The sequence below is a fragment of the Myotis lucifugus genome, unplaced genomic scaffold (genome assembly GCF_000147115.1).
Source record: "Myotis lucifugus unplaced genomic scaffold, Myoluc2.0 scaffold_25, whole genome shotgun sequence".
In the NCBI taxonomy this organism is placed as follows: Eukaryota; Metazoa; Chordata; class Mammalia; order Chiroptera; family Vespertilionidae; genus Myotis; species Myotis lucifugus.
Genome location: NW_005871073.1, coordinates 10,270,529 through 10,287,922, shown reverse-complemented (window position 1 = coordinate 10,287,922; position 17,394 = coordinate 10,270,529). Strand labels below are relative to the sequence as shown.

Here is a 17,394-nt window from a genome sequence, read left to right as displayed (position 1 = left end):
TTCTATGGTCTTACCACCTTATCTTTGTTTAGGGTTTCTAGGTATCTATCATCAACTCTGTAGATTGAAAGCTCCTTGAAGGCAGGACCCATTTTATTAATCTTTTCATCCCTCAAAGACATAGTAGGGGTCTCAAATATTTGTTGAATGAATAAATGAAACACTTGTGAAAGGCAATCCTTTTAAATGACTCAATATTGTGGTAAAAGCATCTTGACCTATTAGCCACATGCAGATGTTATATTTTCACCATTATTGTAGAATCACCACAAGCTATGCCTGTGCATTGTGGATTTAACAGTGCATCTCATAGAACTGTGGTAGAACTTAGATCTTACACGGTAGTTTAATAATAAAAGCCATTAGGGCAACTTCATTGTCATAGGTAAACATGAACTGAGGCAGCATGCACCTGATATAAAATGCGGGGACTTTGCAGTCAGATAAGCTTAGATTTTAATTCCAGCTCACCAGTTAGTAACTATGCAACTTTAGGGAAAATACTTAATTGGTTTGAGCTTCAGTTTTCTCATTTGTTAAATGAAATTAATGTCTACCTTCTGGACAAAGTTGCTGTCAAGATAGAAGATAAGATATATAAAGGACCTACCTAAGAATCTGGTATATAGTATATTCATTCAACAGCTATTTATTAAACATTTTCTGTGTGTGACCGGATGGATTTATAATGTAAAAGTAGTACATTAAGATTCATTCATAAATTCTTGCATCATGTATTTTGAAGCTCTTTTTAAATAATGTGTCTTGATTGTTGAAGTATTACAGCTATCCCCTATTTCCCCCATCGATCCCCTCTGCTCTGCTCCTGCCCCCTCCCTAGGCCTTCACTGCACTATTTATTAACTGTGTCCAAGGGTTATGCTTATATAAATAAAAGTTCTTTGGTTAATCTCTTCCCCACCTCTCCCCACTTCCCTCTGAAATATGTCAGTCTGTTGCATGCTTCGATGTCTCTGGGTCTATTTTGTTTATCAGTTTATTTTGTTCATTAGATTCCACATATGAGATCATGTGATACTTGTCTTTCTCTGTTGAAGCTCTTTATTAGGTGTGTAAATATCTAGGATTCTTTCGTTCAGTTGAACTGACTTTTTTATCATTATGAAATATCTCATTTGTTAGCTTATTAGCTATAACTCTGTTGTATTGTTTTAGAGTGTATAATGCACATATTTCACTTATGACACTCTATATTCAGATGATATACCACTACATGAATAGTATAAGAATCTAATCACTGCCTGGCCAGCACTGCTCAGTGGTTGAGCGTCAACCCATGAACCAGGAGGTCATGGTTTGATTCCAGGTCTGGGCACATGCCTGGAATCAGGTTGCGGCCTGATCCCTGGGAGGTGGTGTGCAGGAGGCAACCAATAGATGTTTCTCTCTCATCGATGTTTCTACCTTTCTCTCCCTCTGCCTTCCTCTCTCTAAAATCAATAAGAATATATTTTAAAAAATAAAATCTAACAACAATATACAGGGGTGGGCAAAAGTAGGTTATAATAATAATAAATAATCTACACTAATAAAAGAGAAACATGGTAATTAGCGTACGACCGCTACCCTTCCCATCGGCTAATCAGCATATCCTTATGCAAATTAACTGTCAGCCAAGATGGCAGCCGGCAGCCATGCACTGAAGCGAATAGGGAGGCTTGCTTGCTCCAGTGATGACGAACTCCAGCGTTCCCCGCCTGACTTGCCAGCCTCTCAGCTGCAACTCTAAGCAACTATGTTGCAAATATAGAAGCTAAACAAAACCCTAGAAACCGGCTTTCAGTCAGCCGGGCTTCAGCCAGCCGGATCGCAACATTGTATCAAATACAGAAGGTAAAGGCCAGAAACCTGCTTTCAGCAGCGAGGCCTCAGAGCTAAAGCTGGCCCAGAATAGAAAAAAAAAAAAAAGAAAAAAAGGAGCAGTTGGGAGCTTCAGTCACCCGCCAGCCTGAAAACGGCCCTCAGCCCCTCACCCAGACTGGCCAGGTACCCCAGTGGGGACCCCCACCCTGATCCAGGACACCCTTCAGGGCAAACCAGCCGGCCCCGACCCGTGCACCAGGCCTCTATTCTATATAGTAAAAGGGTAATATGCCTCCCAGCACCAGGATCAGCTTGACAGGGGGCAGCGACCAAACCCCCTGATCGCTCTGCGGCTCTGTGTGTGACGGGGGGGGCGGGGGGGGACGACACACAACCTCCCTAACTGCCCTGCTCTGTTCGTGACAGGGGAAGGCACCCCAACCCCCTGATCAGCCCTGCTCTGTGCCTGATAGCGGGGAGCTCCCCAATCCCCTGATCGCCCTGCGGCTCTGTGTGTGACAGGGTGCAGCGCCCCAACCCCCTGATCGGCCCTGCTCTGTGTGTGAGAGGGTGCAGCGCTCCAACCCCCCCACCCCCCCACGGGCCCTGCTCTGTGTGTGACAGGGTAGAGCCATAACCTCCCCATTGGCCCTGCCCTGAGTGTGACAGGGTGCAGCGCCCCAACCCCCTGATCCGCCCTGCTCTGTGTGTGACAGGTGGCGATGCCCCAACTCCCCTATGGGCCCTACTCTGTGCATGACAGGGGGGAGCTCCTCAATCCCCTGATGGGCCCTGCTCTGTTCATGACAGGGGGGAGCTCCCCAACCCCCTGATGGGCCCTGCTCTGTGTGTGACAGGGGGTGGTGCCCCAACTCCCCTATCGGCCCTACTCTGTGCATGACAGGGGGGAGCTCCTCAACCCCCTGATCGGCCCTGCTCTGTGAATGACAGGGGATGGCGCTGCAACCTCCCCATCGACCCTGCCTTGAGTGTGACAGGGGGTGGTGCCCCACCCCCCCCAATCGGCCCTACCTTGAGCGTGACTGAGGGTGGCATCGCAACCTCCCAATCCGCCCTGCTCTGTGCATGACAGGGGGTGGCGCCCCAACTCCCCAATCGGCCCTGCTCTGAGGCTGACCAGGGGCTGCACCTAGGGATTGGGCGTGCCCTCTGCCACCCAGGAGCAGGCCTAAGCCAGCAGGTCGTTATCTCCTGAGGGGTCCCAGACTGCGAGAGGGCACAGGCCGGGCTGGGAGACCCCCCTCCCTCCCTGAGTGCACAAATTTTTGTGCACCGGGCCTCTAGTATAATAATAAAGACATAAATAATAATACAAGCATAAACTCTGTGTTTTGTGTGCTCAGAGCTGTAAGCCTACTTTTGCCCATTCCTATATTTCCATTTCTCTAATCTTGGCCTTTATGTTATTGTTACTTTCCAGATGTGTTATCAAATACTTGATGTATTATCATTTTTGCTTTAAAAGTCAATTATCTTTTGAAGCCATTTAAATAATAAGAAAACAGTATTTATATTTGCCCACCTAGTTACCATTTCCAGTGTGCTTCATTCCTTTGTGTAACTCCAGGTTTCCATCTGGCATCATTTTCCTTCTGCCTGAGGGGCCTCTTTTAACATTTCTTGTAGTGCAGGCCTGCTGGTGATGAATTCTCTCAGCTTTTCTAGGTCTGAAAAAGTATCTTACCTTTATTTTTATTCATATTTAAATATTAAATATATTCTATTGATTTTTTACAGAAAGGAAGGGAGAGGGATAGAGAGTTAGAAACATCGATGAGCGAGAAACATCGATCAGCTGCCTCCTGCACACCCCCCACTGGGGATGTGCCCGCAGCCAAGGTACATGCCCTTGACCGGAATCGAACCTGGGACCCCTCAGTTCGCAGGCCGATGCTCTATCCACTGAGCCAAACAGGCCACGGCCACCCTCATTCTTAAAAGAAGTTTCAGTGGATATAGAATTCTAGGTTGTTTTTCCCCCTCTGTACTTTAAAGACTCTACTCTTCTAGCTGGCATTGTTTCTGATGAGAAATCTGCTGTCATCTTCATCTTTGTTCTTCTTTATGGAATGTGTTTCTCTCCCCCCACCCCCCCAGCTATTTCTAAATTTTTATCTTTATATCAGGTTTTAACAATTTGATAGTGACACTCCTTGGTGTTGTTTTCTTTATATTTCTCGTGTATGGTATTCATTGAACATTTTGGTTCTGTGGGTTTATAATTTTCATTATATTTGACATTTACTCAGCATTAGTTCTTGAAATATTTTTCTGTCTCTCCCCCCACTCACTGTTCAGAGATTCTAATTACATGTGTATTTTGGCACTTGAAGTTGTCCCACAGCTCATTAATGCTCTCTTTTTTTGTTTCATTTTTTAGTCTTTTTTCTTCTGTGTTTCATTAATTTCTATTGCTGTGTCTTCAAATCCACTAATATTTTCCCCTGTACTATCTAATATGTTGTGAATCCCACCCACTAATTTTTCTTCTTTGCTTAAAGAATTCAGATTCTTCTAAACCTTACTAAGATGTGATTGACATGAAACCAGTGTATTTACTCAACAGATGTTTAGTTAGCACCTAATGTTGCTAAAACTCTAAGGCTCTTTTGTGGGAAAACATGGTTTCCCTTTTGCAAAGGGAACTCATTCAAGTAATACTGAACATCTTCCTTGAGTGAGGTTGTGGGCTGGGTCCTCCAGCAGCCATGGAGATGGACAGACACTGACAATAGCCCGAGTTGCTTGTCAAGGAAAGAAGCTTACAATCCAGCATGAGGAGACAAAGTGACAGATTTTGTTAAATACGTTTATTTGACATCTTATATTTGAAGTGATATCTGATTACCCCACATGAAGAAGGTGCAATAAAACTCATTTAAATGGCCCGGCTGGCGTTAGTGCTTGAGCGACGACCTCTAAACCAGGAGGTCACAGTTAGATTCCTGTTCAGGGTACATGTCCAGGTTGCTGGCTGGATCCCCAGTAGGGGGCATGTAGGAGGCAGCCAATCAATGATTCTCTCTCATCATTGATTTTTCTATCCCTCTCCATTCTTCTCTGAAATCAATAAAAATATATTTTTTAAAAAATCATATAAATGACAGAATTTTAAAAGAACTTGAGCGAGAAGGCACTTAAAAACAACAGCAACAAAAAGACAGATGGTCTCTTCATGGGGAAAGTGGAGGAAGCTAAGGGGAAATGGAGAAGGGCTCTGGAAGGTGTTCTGGCGTGGCTTTGTCCGGCTCTGTGCCCGTGTCCTGAATAGTAATCCTTGAGGCAAGAAGTGGCTGTCGATTCCCTGGGGCCACATTCTTGGCAGTACACATGGTTCTAGAATGACTAAGAAATCTAAATCCAGAAAGAAAATTTTAAAAAGTTTCACTTAAAATGTTTCAAGACAGAAAAATGAACCTCTTGTGTTAGGAAGAATTGCAACGTGCTAAAAATCTATTCCTAGCGGAGGAACTACTGGAAGGTGGGGGAAAGCACACTTTTACGAGCTTTTTAAAAAATTATTAAAGTGTAGTTGACACATAATATTAGTTTCAGGTGTGCAAAACATAGTGACTCAACATTTATGTACCCTAAGAGGTGATCACCACACCAAGCCTAGCAGCCATCTGTCACCATGCAAAGTTATTGCAGTATTATGAACTATATTTCCTGTGCTGTACACTACCTCTCCATGGCTGATTTATTTTGTAACTGGAAGCTTTTTACCAGTCCTTGCTCATATCAAGAGGGCATATGGAGGTACTTAGAATGGGAAGGTGGGGAAGTTCTCTTGTTTTAGAAGTTCCCAGGGCTGGGATACTGTCCTAGCAGCATAGGACTTTAGAGACTGAAAGTTCTCTGTAGAAGATGTAGTTCAAACTTTTCATTTTACAGAGGAATAAAGTGAACTTACCAAGGTTGAACAGAGTTAGCAATAGGGCAGGGATGAGACGCTGGGTCTCCTCTCGAACTGAAAGAATTGTTTCCTAATTAATGCTTGGAGGTACCTGGGCTTCAAATACTATAGGTAGGTTTTTGATCCTTTTTCTTTTTCTTTGCAGATCACATTTGACAATAAAGCCCACAGTGGAAGAATTAAGATAAGTTTAGATAATGACATTTCCATCAGAGAATGTAAAGACTGGCATGTTTCTGGATCAGGTAACTGATACATTTTACTGTTTTCCAAAATGGTTATTAAATTACTGGTCTCATGGATAGGTGGAGCATCGAATGAAAGAATTGTACTAATTGTACTACTTCCGAGTCTCTAGTTCTCTGCAAGTAGGTCAATTCATTGTAGTTATCTGATGTTCCCGGTAATACATAAATTATTAATAACTGAAATGACTTTTCCTGCCTTCTCCATCTGCCTTCATTGGTCCACTCCTTACTAAAAAAAATACTTAGTAAGTACAAAGAGGACTTGAAGAATTGTTCCCAGTCGGGAAGAACAGATTACAGTCTGAGTGCCCTTTATCGTGTTTTACATCTATAATCTGGTGTGCAACACAGCAGTTAAAATAAGTGAGGCTAAAAATGAAAAGAAAGAAAAAGTAGCTGTCACTGTATTAATGTCCCACTTCATAAACAGGTAATCCTTTTCCTTCCAGTTCAGAGAAACACTCATTACATGATGATCTTTGATGGCTTTGTTATCCTGATGTGCTTGACTTCGTTAATCCTGTGCTTTCGATCTGTGATTAAAGGAATTCAGCTGCAACAGGTAGGGGTTGTTGCTTTTCTAGGAATGTTACAGCCATGTTGATCAACAGAGAAACTCACTTTGCCTCCCCTCTTCCCCCTAAAGGAATTTGTCAATTTTTTCCTCCTCCATTATAAGAAGGAGGTTTCCGTTTCTGATCGAATGGAATTTGTCAATGGATGGTACATTATGATTATTATTAGTGACTTATTGACAATCATTGGATCAATTCTGAAAATGGAAATCCAAGCCAAGGTAAACTTTTTTCCTCTTTATGCCATTGTTAGTATCAGCTTTGCATTAATAGTACTTTATTTTTCCAGAATGTAAGAATTTGTAGAGTAAATGATTTCTTTCAAACATTGCATTGAGTAAACTTGGAATTGATAGCAACAATTTTCTTAAATCTAGTCAGGAAATCTTTTAGACAGAGTCTTTCAAAGTGTGATCCATAAATGTTGACATCAGAATCATTTGGGTAGCTGGTAAAAATGCTCACATTTCACCTACTGAATCTGAACTCTGGGGTGGGACCTGTGAATTCTTACACATACCAAAATTCATAAACACACCAAGATAGCTAAGGCAAGAGGTGTTTTTAGTTATTCTTACAAGAAATCCCAGAATCTTCAACATAAAAAGAGTAAGGCTGGGGGTGCAGACTGAGGCCAAGCTATGATTACGTGAGTGCTGTAGTTCTTTTCTTCAGATTGAGAATGTTGCTATATTCTGATCTTTCCCATTGATGGGTACAAGGCGCTCCATTCTGAGTTTGCTCAGACTCGAAATCAACCCTCTCTTCCAAAGCAAAGATCACATTAAAAAAATCGAATATTATTCAAAGTAATCTTGCTCAAATTTACACTTTTCCAACCTTGACTGTAACTAATTATGACTATAAGGCTGTTGTGATTCAGATCCTGGGCAGAGACCCCCAAATGCAATGGCTCAGAAAAGATAGGAGCTTATTTCTCCCTCACGTAACAGTCAGGGTGGGTTTTCCAGGTTGGTGAGTTGCTCAGCTCCATACAGTCATGCAAGGACCCAAATTTCTCCCATCTTGTTTTTCTGCCAGCCATTAAGGGCTTGCCCAGACTACATGATTGATGTTGGGTCATCTCACCAACAGGCTGCAGCCCGTGGAAGGGAAAACATGATCTGGTCTGGTCTGGAGGTAGCCCTCCCACAGTCTTACAGCCTTGGCTCTAGTGTGGTAGCCTTCACTTCTGTTCACGTTCCACTGGAGAGAATTTAGTCATATCCAACTGCAAGTGGTGCTGGGGAGTAGAGCCCGGGCATGTGCCTCAGAAGGACAGAATAGGTTTAAGTTGACACGGGGCTGCTGCCACCATGTCATAGCTGTTGTATAAATCATCAGAATAGACATTTAACTTTGGGTGGGGGGGAGTTTGGGGGAAGATTTGCAATAAATCTTCATTTATACCAACCTCAACTATCCTTAACCTCAATGAGCTCTTAATGGCACCCAACAACCTTTCCACATTTTTCTAGACCATTCACTACCCCATCTTATAAATGATAATTTCATGTTTTCTTCTCTTCCAAAAGCTCTAACTCCCCTGTCTCATCCCCACTCTCAGCTGGTGACCTCATTTCCTATTTCATAAGAACAGGGGTCCTCAAACTTTTAAACGGGGCCAGTTCACTGTCCCTCAGACCGTTGGAGGGCCGGACTATAGTTTAAAAAAAAAACTATGAACAAATTCCTATGCACACTGCACATATCTTATTTTGAAGTAAAAAAACAAAACGGGAACAAATACAATATTTGTATTTGCATGTGGCCCGCGGGCCGTAGTTTGAGGATCCCTGCATAAGAACAATAGGAAAAAAGTGAAAATTCCACAAACTCCCACTTCATTTATCTATCGACCAGCATCAGTGCCCACACGCCCTGCTTTTTCTGTTACGGAGGATTTATCATTTAGGCTATCATCCAAGTCCTACTTCTCCATATGCCGACCACATGTGGTCCCCACTTCTTACTTACGGGCACAGCTCCCCCCACACTTCTCCCTTTCCTTGTACATCATCCATCTCCCACTCTCTATGCTGTCATTCTCATCAGTATGTTTTTCTCTCCTTTCTGAAAAGACAAAATATCAACCCATCCCCCCAAGTTACTTCCTCATTTTCTGCTCCTCTTTATATGGCAAAAGACCTCAAAAGAGTAGTTCATCTTGTTTCTGATTCTGCTCCTCCCATTCTCTCTCATATCTGTTCCAACCGGACTGCCTGCCACTCCACAGAAAATGTTCTTTCTAAGGACCTCCCATGTTGCTAAGTCCAATAATCCATTATTTCAATTATTTACCCTTCAGCTTTTAACACTGTCAACACTCCTTCTTTGTTGATGCACTTTTTTTTTTCTTTTTTGCTGGGTATCATTTTCCTGGTGTTCCTCCTAGATCTTGGGCTGGTCTTCTGACTTTCCTTCACCAGTTTCCTCTCATCTCTCCAAACTATTAAAGTGAGGACTTCAAAGCATAGCACCGGGACAGGTTTTATTTTCTGCCACTGTCTTGGTGACCTCATTCTGTTCCATGCCAGTGATTTCCACACGTGTGTTTCCAGCTTGGAATTCTTCCTTCAACTCGTCTCACATTTCCAATTGTCTGTTCTACACTTCACTCCAGTGTCTATTTGGCCTCTCAAATGTAACATATCTAAAACAGAATTCCTAGGATCCCCCACCTCCACGGTCCAAACTTGCTTCTCCTTTCTAAGTTCAGTTAAATACCAACTATTTTCAGTTGCTCAAGACAAGAGTCATTGATTCATCCTCGAGGCTTCTCTTTTACTAATCCCCTCTCATGCTCCTCTAATCCAAGAAGAAATCCTATTGATCTACCTTCAAAAATTACCTCATCATCTCCACCACTAAGTCACCATCAGCTCTCACTCATTGCAACAGCCTTCTCACTCGTCTAACAATCTGCGCTCAACCATAGCAGCCAATATTTTATCATATCACTGCTGTTCAGAGATCTCAAATCCCCCTCCCCTATTCAGAATAAATATAAAGTTGTTAAATTATCCAGGAGACCCTAACTACCTGCCTCCTTACCTCTGACTTCATACTATATCCCCATCGCTTACTCCAGCCAGACTCACTATCTTGCCAGGTGCCCTCCTGCTTTGGGGCTTTTGCACTTGCTGGTTCCTGTGCCAGGAAAGCTCTTCCCCTTGATTTTGTTGGTTTGCTCCTCACTCCCTCCAGGTCTTTGCTCAAGTGCTGCCTTTTCAGTGAGACCTTTCCTGATCACCCTTCTTAAAATGCAACCTCCTACGCATTTCTTATCCCCTCTCCTGAATTTCCTCCTTTGCACATCAGCTAATGTATCAGGTGTTCATGAATGTATTGCTGCCATCTCTCCCCCCTCATTAGGAGGGAAGCTTCATGAATGTAGGAAATTTTGCCTGTTCACTGCTCTGTCCTTAGCCCCTGGGACAGTGACCAACTCATAGCTACCCAATAGACAGTTCCTGCTCATGTGAATTTCTGATTCCTTTTCCCCACTGTGTTTTAGAGTCTAACAAGTTATGACGTCTGCAGCATACTTCTCGGGACCTCCACCTTGCTGGTGTGGCTGGGCGTCATCCGATACCTCAGTTTCTTCCACAAGTACAATGTAAGACATTTCAAGGCTCTCAGTGCTGCTGGTCTTTCTCCCTTTCACTGTTATTGCGCTGCTTTGGCTGAAGGACAAAAGGATGCTAATGACCTCTCTCACTTTCTCAGCTCCTTATCCTGACCCTTCAGGCAGCGCTGCCCAGTGTCATGAGGTTCTGCTGCTGTGCGGCTGTGATCTATTTTGGCTATTGCTTCTGTGGATGGATTGTGCTGGGACCTTACCATGAAAAGGTAACTGCTCCACAACCTGTCACCTTGGGACCAGGAAGTTCTTAGAATAGTGCCAGTGGCTTGTTTTCTCCTTCCAAATGGACTCCTTTTATGTTGTGACTTAGCCTTCATATGTTGAAGGTAGTATATCTATTGCCATGTGTATAAACCAGTAAGGGGTGACCAACTTGAGAGAAGAATTGATTCACTCAACATCCTCAATTTCTTTAGCGGAATATGCCAAATAGTTAAGTCATTTTTACCACCAGTGAAGTAAAGTTTCGTCAGTTTGATTCATCAGTATATATTAGGCTATTTAGGTAAGGTGTCGCAAAATGGGATTTTATTTAAAACTTGTAGGAATACTTGTTACTGGAGTTATAGTCTTAACTATAATGCTGTTATCTTAAGTGGCACGAACTTTAAAACGAGAAGTATGACCATGCATGGTTGGGATCTGGGTTTCTCAGAAGTGTTTCAAGGATCTCTTTCCATGAAGGTAAAGGGGAGGATAGGCTTGTCTCACAAAACCCCTGAGGGCAGAGACCACACCCTTCAGTTCAGCCTGCTCCTATTAACAGAGCATCATGAAGCAGCTGCTTGTCCCAGGAAAAATAGGCCAGTACATGTTGTGTGTATCGCCAAGCAAAGGCGTGTAGTTACTTCAGGTTATTGGCTTGAAAGGGTAACTTGGCATATCTGGCCACATCCTATATAATAAAAGCCTAATATGTAAATTGACTGAACGGCGGAACGACCAGCAAAACAACCAGTCGCTGTGACACGCACTGACCACCAGAGGGCAGACGCTCAACATAGGAGCTGCCCCTGGTGGTCAGTGTGCTCTCACAGGGGGAGTGCCGCTCAGCCAGAAGCCAGGCTCACTCTGGCAAGTGCAGTGGTGGTGACAGAAGCCTTTCCCGCCTCCACATCAGCGGCAGTGCTAAGGAGCAGCAAGCTGAGCGGTAAGGAGCAGTGAGCAGGCAGGCAGCAAGGAGTGAGGGGTCCCGGACTACAGGAGGGCACAGGCTGGGCTGAGGGATCCCTCCCCCCAGTTCATGAATTTCGTGCACCAGGCCTCTAGTTATCTATATACAAGGCTAATAAGCTAAGTGTCCCTCCACCTGTCCAACCAGTTGCTATGATGTGCACTGACCACTAGGGGGCAGATGCTCAATGCAGGAGCTGCTATGATGTGTGCTGGCCATTTACAGAGAAAGGGCAGCATGGACCTGGCACTGATAAAGCAACACTCGGCTTCTCCCAAGTGGGACACAGGCACTGCCACCACCCCAGAGTGACAGCCCACCAAATTGCAGCCGATACTGCCATGGCGCAAAATGCGGCCCACAGCCCAGCCCACCTTGGAAACGGTGGCTGTGGGCGCTGGGTAGTGATGTCACATAGCAACACCCGGCTTCCTCTCCCTAATGACAACTAGCCTCCTTGCAGTTTCTTCATCTCAGGAACACAACTTGCTTTATAGCCAGGTGCAAACATTTCACACTTTAACCAAATGTCTGTGAAGCATTTTCCCGTGCCTCATCTCATTTGATCCTCACAGAAGTCCTGGAGTAGGTAGATAGGGGACACAGTGGAATCCTATTTTCTTTTCATTAGCCGGAAAATGGAGATTAAGAAAGTTTAGAAACTTGACCCCACTGAAAAGAAGTAAGAAATAGTGGACCTTGAAAATGACTTCAGGTTTTCTCACTGCACAGAATATAGTCAAACACTGCTGCAGTTAAATATTTTACCATGTAGATCCCTGCATGATCTACAGTAATAATCTGCTTCGTGTTGATATTTACTGCTGTGTGCTGACATTACCTGAAAGAGAAGTTGGGGTGCTTCACTGGGCTGGAAAAAGTTTAACGAAAGCAGAAAGCAGGTCTAATTAAGCAAGTTTATTCTATACTAGAAGGCTGGTGCATGAAATTCATGCATTTGAGGGTGTCCCTCAGCATGGCCTGCAGTCTGGGAGCCCTTGGGGGATGTCTGACTGACAGCTTAGGCCTGCTTTCCCCTTGGCCTACACCGTCAGTTGGACATCCTTAGCGCTGCCACAGAGGCAGGAGAGGCTCCCGCCACTGCCGCTGCGCTCGCCAGCTGTGAGCCCAGCTTCTGGCTGAGGGACACTCCCCCTGTGGGAGCGCAATGACCACCAGGGGGCAGCTCCTGTGTTGAGCGTCTGCCCCCTGGTGGTCAGTGCACGCCATAACGACTGGTCATTCCACGGTTCGGTCAATTTGCATATTAGGCTAAGTTGACTCGCATATGCGTGATACATATAAAGTTCTTGCTGGTGCAAATCACACGTGTGTTTCTAGCTGTCATTGTTGATCATTAATTTGGTTGATACTTCTATTATAGAGAAAGGGCAAATAATGATATTAAAATATTTCTTTTAATTGATTTCTTTTCAATGTGCACGAATCAGTGTACCAGGCCATTAGTTTTTAATATGACGTCATGAATCAAGTCTCCCAGGGGAAGGAACATGGAATAAAGTGCATTTTTCTCTTTTTTTTTCAGTTCCGTTCTCTGAACTTGGTCTCCGAGTGCCTTTTTTCTCTGATAAATGGAGATGACATGTTTGCGACGTTTGCAGGAATGCACCAAAAAAGTTACTTGGTCTGGCTATTTAGCAGACTTTACCTCTACACGTTCATCAGCCTCTTTGTATATATGATTTTAAGTCTTTTCATTGCACTGATCACTGATACATATGAAACAATCAAGGTAGGCTCATCAGTAGCCATAAGTGGCAGCATTTTCCTAGAATTTGTGGAGTGACAATAACATATAGTACCTATGGGGGAGGGGAATTAAGGGAATATTAATTTCTTCAGGGTAGAGAAGAAGGACTTCAGTTTTAGATACTGAGAAACAGAAATGAATGAGAAATAGAAGTGTAGAATGTTGGAAGTTTTGTCTTCACGTAATTGTGCTTTTTATTAAAATTATAAGGATTAGTAAGTGTTGTGTGAGTACAGCAGATGACATTCCAGAAAGCCAGAATTTGGCGTGGTGAACTTTTTTTTTTTTTTACATTAATCCAATTGAAAATTTTAATTTCTATATAAATTAAATCTCTGAATTTGAGAAGACAAATATTAGTTGCAATTACCAAGATAACTTGTTGAATAGACCTATGTTCATAAGGAACAACACAGAAGAGATCTGGAAGTGAATAAGAAAGTTGAAAAAAGAAAAAGGATGTGGAAGTTTAAAGTCAAAGGTAAAATACAAAGTCATTAAAAGAAGAAAAAAGAGAGAGAGAAGAAATAATTTATATAGATAAAGCCTAAGCTACCATTACAACTGGAACGACCAGAACAACCAGTCAACTGGTTGCTATGGCGCACAGTGACCACCAGGGGGCAGAAGCTCAATGCAGGAGCTGCCCCCTGGTGGTCAGTGCGCTCCCACAGTGGGAGCGCCACTCAACCAGAAGCCAGGCTCACGGTTGGCGAGCTCCGCCTCAGTGGCAGCACTATTGAGCAGTGGCGGTGGCAGGCGCAGCAGGGCCAGGATGAGCGACATTGGAGCTGTGCCTGGCCCGGGCTGGGGCTCCTCCCGGCTGCCTGCTGCTTTGGCACTGCTACATCCCCCAAGGGGTCCCGGATTGCGAGAGGGTGCAGGCCAAGCTGAGGGACCGCACCTGTGCACAAATCCGTTCATTGGGCCTCTTAGTGTTTAATAATATAGAAAAAAAAGGTACCGATGGCATTAATCTCCCATCACTTAGGTCATTTTTTGCAGTTCATTCTGTGGCAGGCAGCTAGACAGACATTTGCAGAGCAAGGACAATGGGCAGGTAGATTGTCTTTACCCAGCAAAAGACAATTGTAGGGTGGGACCTTGCCCCCAGGGTAGCCTTTCTTTTCTCCTCCTAGCATATCGCTGGTCATGCAATTTGGACCCCCTGACCTTTCACCCTAGAAATAACATCTAAGCTTCAGTTGTATTTTAGTTCCAGGCCCAGAAAAGCAACAAAACCAGCCACAGCTGACCTCAGGACCAGCTGCCCTGGTGCTCCTGGGGTGGGGAACTTTTAAAATCCAGTTTTATAAAGAAAAATTGACCTCTTCGTTTGGAATGTGCTGTCACTGAACTCATTACTCCTTTGCATGGTCCCCTCCCCAGTTGGAAACTTGATTTAAAAAGCTGTTATGATTTGTATTATCATTCACAAGGGGCATTTTTAAAAAATCCATTTAAGCCCTATGAAATATGGAAAGGCAGAATAAACATCCAGATAGGTTTAAATTTCGAATAACCTTGTATTGCTAGGTACACTATTGGCATAGGCACTTTCACTTGGGGACTTTTCTTTCTGGGTGTGAGAGGCAGAATGAAATGAGATGGACCAGGGATTGGGAGTTGATGCATTACGAGTTGATAATTATGAAAACTTTGCTCAGGAAGCCAGGGCCATGACTGCATGCTCACTGAATCAGATTTCAGGAACTGACTGCTTGCTTGGCAGATTTGTGCTTAGAGTCACCACGGTGACTGGGAAAGAATGTAGTTGTACCTGTCCAAATCCCTTCCCATGATGCTCTAAAAATCTACCACCTTCCACTCTGCATGCAGAGAACTGTATGTTCTTTAAAGGCGACATCCACTATCTCTAAGGGTAACATGACTTGACAACTTTCCATAACACAACTTGAGACTCATAGTTTAGATGTTAACTTCTTTTCGTGGGCTCAGAGCACTTCCAAATGGGAACGCTGAGTTATTTCTGATCCTTTCTGGTCAGGGCACCTTCTCAAGTCTTAGATCCCCAAACTGATATAAATATGAGGCCCTTAAACAAGGCTTTCTGTCCAGAAGAGAGACTCCCAAAGGGTGTGCAGACTGGAAAGGTCCCTCACAGCACTCAGATCTTTGTTCAGACTCCTGAACCAGCTTAGGAGCATTCAGGGCTGGGCTGAGGAAGGCTAGGTATGCCTCCCGGCCCCCGGCCCCCCGCCCTCCTCCCCGCTCCAGCTCCCAGCAACACCATTGTTAATCTGCATCAGCTGGGCCACTGTGGCCTGAACCGGGTTCCAGCCAAGGTGCCTGCTACACATTAGCCTCCAAGTCATGGGCTGTAGGGCGAGGTTCTCAGACTGGGAGCAGGACTGGCTGGTGCTTCCTGGACGGAGGGCTCAGATGGACTCAGATTCAACATGCTCGTTTTAGGTTGACCCAGCCCACAAAGGAGAGGCCAGGAGGGCACTGCTGGATCCCAGACCCCCTTTACTTTAGCCAAACCTATGACATCTCCCTGAAAATACTTGGAAGTGACTACACTAGCCCTCTAGAAAGATCTCCTCCCTTGCCAAATGAGCTATTTTAAATTAGGAATAAAGCAGTTTCAAGGGGTTCATTAATGAGAGCTATTATTTTTATTCTTCTGCACAGCATTACCAGCAGCATGGCTTCCCAGAGACCAGACTTCGGACATTTATAGCAGAGTGCAAAGATCTACCCAACTCTGGAAAGTACAGATTAGACGACGAACCTCCAGGATCTGTATTCTGCTGTTGTACAAAGTAGCTCTCAGGCTTATCTGTGCTCTAGAGGAAAATATGATGTGTAGCTGAGTTGGGAAACTTATGGATATTTTAAGATCTGGTGGAGTATGTTTGAAGACTATCATTTTGAGCAAATTGATAGCTATAATTCATTAAGAACGCATTAGGTTTATAATTTAAAAGCAATAATTATTGTCTTTTTAGCTTTATGTTGAGTTTATTTAAAACAAAACAAAACACTACCTTTGATTAGTGAAGCTATTGGCTTCTTATTCGTTCTTTATTTTGCCATAGCTTTAGAAGGTGTTTTCTATGCCACTCTTTGTTGTTGTTGCTGTTGTTAATCCTCATCCGAAGGTATTTTTTCCATTGATTTTTAGACAGAGTGGAAGGGAAGGGGAGAGACAGACAGAAATATCCATCTCCCTGACAGGGACTGGGGATTGAGCCTGCAACCGAGGTAGTACGTGCCCTTGACCAGAATTGAACCTGGGACCTTTCAGTCCACTGGTTGATTGATGCTCTATCTACTGAGCCAAACTGGCCAGGGCTCCATACCACTCTTTAGCTCTTAACCTCTTGCTTACAGTGATTCGGACTGTGCTGATTGCATCATCAGTGGAAAACATTGCCTGGACTGGGCCCACTTGTGAGAGAGAGAGGATGTTGCTGTATATCCAGTAATCATTGCTTTGTAAGACCAGGCCAGAATAGGAAACAACCAACACTGACTAACACTCCAGTATTTGTGAATCTGTTATATGCTTCTTATAGTTCTGGAGAGGATCTGGTGTTTTAGTATTCATGTATAAGTTTTCTCCTTCAGTGTTAAAGTAAAAAGTTGAAAGAATATCTTATACATTTATGAAAATTTAAAGCACCTTCAAAGGCATGTCCTATCCCACACGGATTATTTTATCAGTACCTGCATGGCCCTGTGGACACTGACGTACTGTGTGCCCTTCACAGGCACATTCAGCCTCAGAAAGGAGCAGCATTTTAGGGTTGGGAACTGTTGTTTTGTGGGGAGAGGTTCCATAACTCACATTTAAAACATTTTATAAAACAGCTTTCCTCAAAATTTTAAAATAAGTGGGAAATGTATGCCTTTAAAAGACACAGAACCAAAGTCTCTATCCTTGCAAAATGCTGATTCGAAGTTTCAGGGATTTTCCTAACATGAATCTTTGTTTTGTGTACTGTTTGTTCAAGTAGAAATGAACTCAATGATGTGCAATAAAGGTTTTCTCAAAGCAAACTCTTTTTTTTTGGAAGGAAACTAATTTGTCAATTTCTTATTTTGGTTTAAGGGCTAAATGAAGATAGCCCTGAGACACTAAAATCTTTATTTAATCATGACCATAACAATGTTGAAATGTGAGATATTATAACAACCATAAGCTATGTTTGTAGTGCCTTTGGTTTTTTAGAAATAAAAAAACCTAAACCTC

General features: G+C 43.5%; 1 protein-coding gene across 4 annotated transcripts in view; it reads left to right on the top strand.

Annotated features, from left to right (window-relative positions):
• Positions 1–17,394, top strand: part of MCOLN3 (mucolipin 3) — a 34,629-nt gene extending 17,235 nt beyond the window's left edge. The window contains exons 6-13 of one of the 4 annotated variants that reach the window (XM_023751803.1): positions 5,907–6,006; positions 6,459–6,571; positions 6,656–6,805; positions 10,102–10,203; positions 10,314–10,436; positions 12,951–13,157; positions 13,581–13,656; positions 15,831–17,394. In XM_023751803.1, the coding sequence (XP_023607571.1) occupies positions 5,907–6,006; positions 6,459–6,571; positions 6,656–6,805; positions 10,102–10,203; positions 10,314–10,436; positions 12,951–13,157; positions 13,581–13,656; positions 15,831–16,012 (1,053 nt within the window). In that variant the 3' untranslated portion in view covers positions 16,013–17,394. The remainder of the gene's footprint in view (positions 1–5,906; positions 6,007–6,458; positions 6,572–6,655; positions 6,806–10,101; positions 10,204–10,313; positions 10,437–12,950; positions 13,158–13,580; positions 13,657–15,830) is intronic. The other 3 variants (XM_023751804.1, XM_006086151.3, XM_023751805.1) reach the window with 3 other exon arrangements.